Source organism: Doryrhamphus excisus, linkage group LG18 (assembly GCF_037039965.1).
Source record: "Doryrhamphus excisus strain RoL-2023G ecotype Guam linkage group LG18, RoL_Dexc_Guam_v1.1, whole genome shotgun sequence".
Classification (NCBI taxonomy): Eukaryota; Metazoa; Chordata; class Actinopteri; order Syngnathiformes; family Syngnathidae; genus Doryrhamphus; species Doryrhamphus excisus.
This window is the reverse complement of record NC_136374.1, coordinates 2,884,956-2,894,434: the sequence shown is the minus strand read 5'-3', so window position 1 is coordinate 2,894,434 and position 9,479 is coordinate 2,884,956. Positions and strand designations below refer to the sequence as shown.

Sequence of the window (9,479 nt, the reverse complement as noted above, 5' to 3'; positions counted from 1 at the left end):
CCCCTAAAAAATGTGAGCCGTAGGATGTCCGTCAAGACACGGGACCATCCTCGGACCCAATGGAGTTACTGGTGCCGAGTACAGTTCAATAACCAGGCTTCCATCCATATATACAGTATTCGTAAAAAAAGGCTTCCAGTTGCACTTAGCAGCCACCAGATGGCGCCACAATCAACCAAACGCCAGAGCAATAAATGAGCAAACATTAGTCATTCTTTGGCTGCACCTAGGAGACACGAGTTCAATTCCACCCTCGGCCATCTCTGTGTGGAGTTTGCATGTTCTCCCCGTGCATGCGTGGGTTTTCTCCGGGTACTCCGGTTTCCTCCCACATTCCAAAAAAAAACATGCTAGGTTAATTAGCGACTCCAAATTGTCCATAGGTATGAATGTGAGTGTGAATGGTTGTTTGTCTATATGTGCCCTGTGATTGGCTGGCCGCCAGTCCAGGGTGTACCCCGCCTCTCATGTGAAGACAGCTGGGATGAATTAATGAATAGTCATTATTTCTTCAGATTTTTATTTAATTATTTTCAAGACTTTCTCTTCCTTCATCACTACAAACGTGTAATATTATTTTATACATAATATAATATACTGCAATAACACACCTAAATAAACTATATAACTTTTTAATGACAATATATAAACACATAAATTATTGTAAGTATTGTTAAAAATGTGGTAATAGCTGAAACATGGAGAAAAGGTAGGGAAATAAGATCATGCTCTTCCTACTCCTTTTCAGGCATGTTGAATTGTGCAAATGTCAACATGTGCAAACATGTGAAACAAATGTGCTTTTCTTTTTACGTTCACGCTTTTCCCGCCGGTCAAAGTGACCAACCGAACCCACGACAATAGAAGAAGGACGCTATGGGGTTCTGCTAACCGTGTACCTTTTCTGTGTTGCAGCATACGCCCTCTCCTCGACCCCACTGGTACACTGGAGACACACACACTCGGCTGCTCGGGGCGAGGTGTGCCAGTCGTGTGGAACGAGAGGACGGGGGCAGGTACGCGGAAGAGATGGCGCCGCCCCTTTCCCAGTTCAGCCAGTAGCCTCTCACGTCCTGCTGACGGGCCTTCCACTCCGCCTGCACCTCCTCATGCTCCAATGGGGTCAGCTGAAGGTCGGCGAGGGCAGGAGGAGCTGCTGCTGCTGCTTGCAAATGATACAAGTTATTCCAAAAACTGTGCAAAGGCTGACTGAAGAGGCGATACTCAAGTCGTGGGACAACTGTGAACTATGAATATTAATTTCTTTCTTTACGAGCAAAAAATTTTTAAACATGGAATTTGTGGAACTGATTTTTTTGCACTTCAATTATGTGAACTGAACTTTTTTTTAAATTCATAATCTGCCAAAAAAGTCTTTGAAAAAATGAATTAATCTTAATCTAAAAATGCAATTAATCTGAATGTATAATTAATTCATTGACCAATTTTAATCAAGTGAAGTCAACTTTGTTTTTTTTGCATCATAATCTGCCAAAAAAGTCATTGAAAAAAATAATTAATCTTAAACTTAAACTAAAAATGCAATTAATCTGAATGTATAATTAATTCATTGACTAATTTTAATCAAGTGAAGTCAACTTTGTTTTTTTACAGCATAATCTGCCAAAAAGTCATTGAAAAAAATGAATTCATCTTAAACTTAAACTAAAAATGCAATTAATCTGAATGTATAATTAATTCATTGACTAATTTTAATCAAGTGAAATCAACTTTGGTTTTTTTGCATCATAATCTGCCAAAAAAGTAATTGAAAAAAATGAATTCATCTTAAACTTAAACTAAAAATGCAATTAATCTGAATGTGTAATTAATTCATTGACTAATTTTAATCAAGTGAAGTCAACTTTGTTATTTTTGCAGCATAATCTGCCAAATAAATCATTGAAAAAAATTAATTAATCTTAAACTTAAACTAAAAATGCAATTAATCTGAATGTATAATTAATTAATTGACTAATTTTAATCAATTGAAGTCAACTTTGTTTTTTTTTGCATCATAATCTGCCAAAAAAGTCATTGAAAAAAATGAATTCATCTTAAACTTAAACTAAAAATGCAATTAATCTGAATGTATAATTAATTCATTGACTAATTTTAATCAAGTGAAGTCAACTTTGTTTTTTTGCATCATAATCTGCCAAAAAGTAATTGAAAAAATGAATTAATCTTAAACTTAAACTAAAAATGCAATTAATCTGAATGTATAATTAATTCATTGACTAATTTTAATCAAGTGAAATCAACTTTGTTATTTTTGCATCATAATCTGCCAAAAAAGTCATTGAAAAAAATGAATTAATCTTAAACTTAAACTAAAAATGCAATTAATCTGAATGTATAATTAATTCATTGACTAATTTTAATCAAGTGAAGACAACTTTGTTTTTTTTGCAGCATCATCTGCCAAAAAAGTCATTGAAAAAAATGAATTAATTAAAATTAACTGTAATTAATTACTAACTGTAATTAATCTGAATGTATCATTAATTCATTAAATAATGTAATTAAAAGAATTGAACTTTGTTTTTTACATCATAATCTACCAAAAATGTAATTGAAAAATTAATTAATCTTAAACTAAAGATGTAATTAATCTGAATTCATAATTAATTAATTAAATAATTGTTATTATGTGAACGGAACTTTGTTTTTTTTTACATCATAATGTTACACATATGTAAGCCTTTGGAAAGATTTTCATCATAAAATAAATTAATTCGACTAATTCATAACAAATGTACACACCTTCTTGGGTGCACGCTTTCACAGACAAGGCTCTTTCTTTCCCATCCTTGTACAAAGCACTGACAGTGACCAGGTATTGAGTACCCGGCTCCAGGCCGCTAAGCACAGTGGAGTTCCGATGGCTCGGCAGCGTCACCCTTTGCACCGCTCCGCTTGGAATGGTTCCGTACTCCACCGTGTAACTCCGGACCTGAGCTGGCTGCAGGGGACCCCAGCTCACTCGGGTCTGACGGGGGCCGGAGTCGGACACCGAGACCACAGAGGGGCTCAGAACATCTGGTGGAACAGGAGGTGACGTGAAGGAACGCTGCTGGATGAGCCACAACGATAGAATAGATAGATGGATGGATGGATGGATGGATGGATGGATGGATGGATGGATGGATAGATAGATAGATAGATAATAACAGGCTATAATAGTACAATAATAATAGTACAGGGTAATTTGTACAAATAATTAAAATAATTATAAGTAATAAATAATAATTAAAATAAATAAAAATACAAAAAAATAAATAAAAATACAAATAATGGCTCCCACATAATAAATAATAATAATAATAAAAATAATAATAATGTGGAGAATAAATAGATTACATCAAATATGAACAATGTGCAGCACAAACAGTATTTTGTACAAATAATTTAAATAATTATAAGTAATAAATAATAATACAAAATAAATAATAAAAATAAATAAATACATAAATAAAAATAAATAATAAAAATAATAGCTCCCGCATAATAATAATAATAATAATAATAATAAAAAGAATAATAATAATGTGGAGAATAAATAGATCAAATATTAATAAAATTAATACAATTATTTTAAATAATTCTAAGTAATAAATAATAATAAAAAATAAAAATATAAAAATAAATAATAAAAATAATAGCTCCCGCATAATAATAATAATAATAATAATAATAATAATAATAATAATAAAAAGAATAATAATAATGTGGAGAATAAATAGATCAAATATTAATAAAATTAATACAATTATTTTAAATAATTCTAAGTAATAAATAATAATAAAAAATAAAAATATAAAAATAAATAATAAAAATAATGGCTCCTGCATAATAATAATAATAATAATAATAATAATAATAATAATAATAATAATAATAATAATAATAATAATAATAATAATGTGGAGAATAAATAGATGACATCAAATATGAACAATGTACAGCGTAAACAGTAATTTGTACAATTAATTTAAATAATTCTAAGTAATAAATAATAATAAAAAAATAAAATAAAAATAAATAATAAACAAATAAATAAATAAAACTAAATAAAACTAAATAAAACTAAATAAAAATAAATAAAACTAAATAAAACTAAATAAAAATAAATAAAAATAAATAAAACTAAATAAAAATAAATAAAAATAAATAAAAATAATAATAAATAAGAGGAGTTATGTCATATTTTTTTTCAACTTTTCTTAGAATGAAGCCAGCCTTGTGAGCTGGGTGTCTCGTGATTCCTGCATGAATTGCATATAAACCCAAAGAAAACCAGTAAAACAAATAAATGGAGAACTTACGTGCCTGCTAATACATCATAGCACATCATAACAACCCCCAAACATGTCCCTCAAGGTTGTGTGTTAGCATCACAGCTAAATGCTTATGGTATGGTCTCACCGGGAAGCGTGGTGAAGCTCACAGTGAGGGTGCTGAAAAGCCTCCGGTTGGACTCGGGTCGCAGGAAGGCGGAGTAGCTGGTCTCAGGCTGAAGGTCGGTGAGCTCCACCCGGCTTGATTCGCCCGAAAGGAAGCGTCTCGCCTCCGTTTGAGTATCGTCTTTGGCGTGATACCACAGCTCATAGAAGCCGCTGTGCCGGGTTAAAACAGGGCGCCATTGCAGCACGGCGCTACGGGATGTGACGCCCGCCACACGCAGTCGCTCCGCTTGGATAATTTCTACAAAAAAAAAACACAAATGAATGAATATAAAGATTAGAAACTTCAATACGGAGCACACATACTGATAATGGCCGCCCGCAGGTCTTCGGTGATGATGTCCATGTTATCGATGTCCACCGAGTACAGGTGGGTCTCCACAGGAGGGGACACCGCACGCTGCAACACTTGGAAGTTTCCGTGCACCGTGGACACAATCAAGACAAAAACCCCCCGCTCCTTCATCCGCGTGATGGGCTCGTCCACCTCGCCCAGCTCCACGCCGTCAGTCAGCCAGAGGAGAACCTTTTGGGCACGGGCGTCCGTCAGGACATGCTGAGCCACCCCCAGTGCCGCCTTGGTGTTTGTGTCCCCTTGCAGCTGGCTGACCCCCAGGAGAGCTTTCTGCAGACTTTCCTGTTTGCTGTGCACGTCCAGGCCAAACTCCAAGTTCGGGTTGGTTCCCACCTGCAGAAGCCCCACTCTCACGTGGCCGCGACCCAACAGGAAGGGGCGGAGTAGCTTAGCGGTGAAGCGCAGGAGGCGTGAGAACTCGTAGTTGGCTACACTGCCTGAGGAGTCCAGAAGCAGGAGAATGTCCCCCTCGCAGCAGTTTGACACTGGACACAAGACAGAAAACTGGATGGGGTTTCTATCTGATACCGAGATGTTTTGTCTCAATGGACAAAACCTGGATATTCTTTAGAGGAGTCAGTGTACAGCTTGTCCACTCAAATGAGTAAACACACAACCGTTATTGTCAAAATAGCTGGCAAGTTCTCCTTCAGCAGAATTCATGCTTCCTTTCATCACAGCAAGTCTATCAGGTCCTGAATTAGCAAAACAGCCCCACACCATCACACTACCTCCACCATATTTTACTGTCGCTACAATGTTCTTTATGTGAGTGTGAATGGTTGTTTGTCTATATGTGGCCACACAAGGCCATGTAGGTTTAATTAATAATAATAATATATAGTTTCATTTAAAAAATGCATTTTGTGTTCAGTGGTGTTGCCATTGACTAATATTTAAACATGAAAAATGATAATAGTAATGGTAATGGTTTTATTTCATTTGAACATGCATCAGATTACAATTGAATGCATCCCATAATCAGTTCCCAGTTCCACATGTCCAAAAGGAGTAGGAAGAAGCAAAGCTTATTAAATCCTACCCCTCCATCTGGTACTTTTACAATCACTAACTGTTACATTTGTTCACTTCCTGCTTTCCTAATATAATTTTATTTTATTTTTAAAATAATTTTAATTTTAATTTTAATTTTAATTTTAATTTTAATTTTAATTTTAATTTTAATTTTAATTTTAATTTTAATTTTAATTTTAATTTTAATTTTAATTTTAATTTTAATTTTAATTTTAATTTTGTCATGTACCGAAGTAGGAGGTTAAACCTACGCATGGATGTATTTATTATTTATTATTTATTATTTATTATTTATTATTTATTATTTATTATTTATTATTTATTATTTATTATTTATTATTTATTATTTATTATTTATTATTTATTATTTATTATTTATTATTTATTATTTATTATTTATTATTTATTATTTATTATTTATTATTTATTATTGCACGACATTTCGTTGGCAATTTCACTGCTGTGTTATTGTGCAATGACACTAAAGAAAGTCTAAGTCTATGTCTAAAAAATAATAATAATAAGGAGTGAAACAACGAAAGGAAGTCGTGTCTCCCCATGTACAGCATACTTCAAAAAAACAGACCAAGACAAAACACAGGAGAAACACAAATGAGGGTTGTTTACACAAACTTCTTGGCTTGGCGATGGAGATGGAGATGGAGATGGCGATGCGTTTACGGAATGTCACATCTTAGCATTTTTCCAAAACTTTTGTTGGTGTGCAAAAAGTGTCTTGATGAGAAGATAGATTTACTTTTAAGCTTGTCTTCCTTGCATCATCGCTGACCAGACAAGTCCTGATACAAGAAGCAGGTGTGAGCAACGCCCCCCCCCCCCCACTCCCCCCCCGTGCATCAAAGCAAAAGCGTCGGAAAAGCAAGTCATTATTTAAAATGTCATGCTTCCATAAAAGGCCACTGAGTGTTTCTCTGATGTATTGTTTGAAAATATGTATGTAATAACAAAGAGCTGGAATATTAGACTGTAGACTGGATGGCTATGCGGTCAAAACCTGCTTTTCCAAGAAACATCATTACATAATATGGAATAACAAACGGGATAGAAAATGGATGGATGGGAGTATAGTCTAATATATCTTTATTTTGGGGCGGCATGGCGGTCGAGTGGTTAGTGCGCAGACCTCACAGCTAGGAGACCAGGGTTCAATTCCACCCTCGGCCATCTCTGTGTGGAGTTTGCATGTTCTCCCCGTGCATGCGTGGGTTTTCTTAAAAAGTGGGTACTTAAAAAGTGTGGAAGTGGTTGTATTTGAAGAAATAAATTTGAGGCTAGGGCTGCACAGTGAAGGATTGGTTAGCGCACAGGCCTCCCAGCTGGGAGACTCGAGTTCAATTCCACCCTCCCCTCCCCTCCCCGGCTTTTCTCTGAGGACGCCGATTTCCTCCCACATTCCAAAAACATGCTAGGTTAATTCTAATTAGCGACTCCAAATTGTCCATAGGTATGAATGTGAGTGTGAATGGTTGTTTGTCTATATGTGCCCTGTGATTGGCTGGCCACCAGTCCAGGGTGTACCCCACCTCTCCCCCAAAGACAGCTGGGATAGGCTCCAGCACTCCCGTGACCCTCGTGAGGAAAAGCGGTTGAAAATGAATGAATGTAGTATTTTGGTCACTAGGTGACACTACACATTGAGACATTAGCTTACATGATATTAGCTTTACACTGCATGAAGTGTGGAAGTGGTAAATGGTTGTTCATTCATTCATTTTCTACCGCTTTTCCTCACAAGGGTCGCGGGGGTTGCTTATAATAAAATAAAATAAAATAAAATAAAATAAAATAAAATTGAATAAAATTAAATAAAATTAAATAAAATTAAATAAAATTAAATAAAATTAAATAAAATTAAATAAAATAATTAATAATTAATTATATATATTTTATTAGTATTCATTATTTATTTTTTGCAATTCATCCAAAGTAGTAAGTAATAGTAGTAAGTACAGTATGGGATAATAAAGCATAAAATGTCAGCATAAAATAAAATAAAATAAAATAAAATAAAATAAAATAAAATAAAATAAAATAAAATAAAATAAAATAAAATAAAATAAAATAAAATAAAATAAAATAAAATAAAATAAAATAAAATAAAATAAAATTAAATAACATTAAATAAAATTAAATAAAATTAAATAAAATTGAATAAAATTAAATAACATTAAATAAAATTAAATAAAATTAAATAAAATTGAATAAAATTCAATAAAATTCAATAAAATTAAATTAATTTGATATTTTTTTATTATTGTAATATTAGTATTCATTATTTATTTTTTGCAATTCATCCAAAGTAGTTAGTAATCGTACTAAGTACAGTATGTGATAATAAAGCATAAAATGTCAGCATAATAGATAACCACGTAATAACATGGAAAATGTAGTACTGCATTACGGAGTACACCATAGGTACACCTACATGGTCTACTAACATCCAATACAACAGTACAGTCCAATAATAAACATGGGTGTCTTCTCACCTGTGTCAGGTAACACAACAACCTGCAAGCCGCCCCGCTGCAGCAACATCGCCCACAGAAGAGCAACAAAAACGTGTACAAAGATCCTCTTCATCCTCATCCTCCCGCTGGGAAGCATTCCGGAAGCTGCAGGAAAAGAACGCCAAACTACTCAACTCTTCTTGTTCTTTTCTGTACTACGCACGCAGGCATTTTACCTTCCTCTTACTCCTCCTACTCCTCCCCTCCTTCGGGGCAATCAGGAGATCACATCATTGCTGTGATATAAGAGACCATTTGAAGGTGCTTCAACTTGTAACCAGCTAGCTCTGGGTCATGACACACACACACACACACACACACACACACACATTTCATTATAATGCCAATCTGTCATACTTACCAAGTACTGTGACGGCTCGTTAGTAATCCCCTGCTATCTAAAATAACACAAAAGGTTAGAAGCATTCCGAGTGATGCTGTCAATATCACCTTGAAAGCTAGTACTGCTAGGAGTTACTCCAAAACCCCTTAAAAAACGGCAACAGTGTACATAACTGACTTATATATTAACCATATATATATATATATATATATATAACCAGACACGGTCTCAAGTTCTTGTTTTTTAATGCACAAGACTAGACACATGCAATCCAGAAAATTATATGTAAATGTTACATTTAAGGGGAAAAAGTAATGGTTTTATTTCATTTGAACATGCATCAGATTCCAATTGAGTGCATCCCATAATCAGTTCCCAGTTCCACATGTCCAAAAGGAGTAGGAAGAAGCAAAGCTTATTAAATCCTACCTCTCCATCTGGTACTTTTACAATCACTAACTGTTACATTTGTTCACTTCCTGCTTTCCTAATATATTTTAATTTTAATTTTAATTTTAATTTTAATTTTAATTTTAATTTTAATTTTAATTTTAATTTTAATTTTAATTTTAATTTTAATTTTAATTTTAATTTTAATTTTGTCACGTACCGAAGTAGGAGGTGATATGAGTGAAGACAGTAGCTGTTACATTTGTTCACTTCCTGTTTTCCTAATTTAATTTTAATTTTAATTTTAATTTTAATTTTAATTTTAATTTTAATTTTAATTTTAATTTTAATTTTAATTTTAA

The 9,479-nt window shown here is 33.4% G+C and overlaps 1 protein-coding gene across 2 annotated transcripts; it reads right to left on the bottom strand.

Moving 5' to 3' along the window:
- Positions 1–540: 540 nt before the first annotated feature.
- Positions 541–8,550, bottom strand: LOC131106205 (von Willebrand factor A domain-containing protein 1-like). Of its 2 annotated transcripts, none has more exons than XM_078798510.1 (5): positions 8,364–8,550; positions 4,773–5,306; positions 4,429–4,707; positions 2,767–3,042; positions 541–1,165 (listed from the first exon to the last, which is right to left on the bottom strand). In XM_078798510.1, exons 1-5 carry the CDS (start codon positions 8,479–8,481, stop codon positions 888–890), a joined length of 1,485 nt encoding a protein of 494 aa, XP_078654636.1. In that variant the 5' UTR covers positions 8,482–8,550; the 3' UTR covers positions 541–887. The 2 variants fall into 2 exon arrangements, with proteins under 2 accessions (XP_078654636.1, XP_057911041.2); XM_058055058.2 differs by having other exon boundaries at positions 541–1,162.
- Positions 8,551–9,479: the final 929 nt, after the last annotated feature.

What these genes read in the sequence shown, in the direction of transcription:
- LOC131106205 (XM_078798510.1), bottom strand. Translation starts at nt 8,481, where the DNA reads ATGCTTCCCAGCGGGAGGATGAGGATGAAGAGGATCTTTGTACACGTT. An exon ending in CCTGCGGGCGGCCATTATCA is followed by an intron (nt 4,708 to 4,772) that starts GTATGTGTGCTC and finishes TTTTTTTTGTAG; the next exon opens with AAATTATCCAAGCGGAGCGA. An exon ending in GAGCTTCACCACGCTTCCCG is followed by an intron (nt 3,043 to 4,428) that starts GTGAGACCATAC and finishes CTGTTCCACCAG; the next exon opens with ATGTTCTGAGCCCCTCTGTG.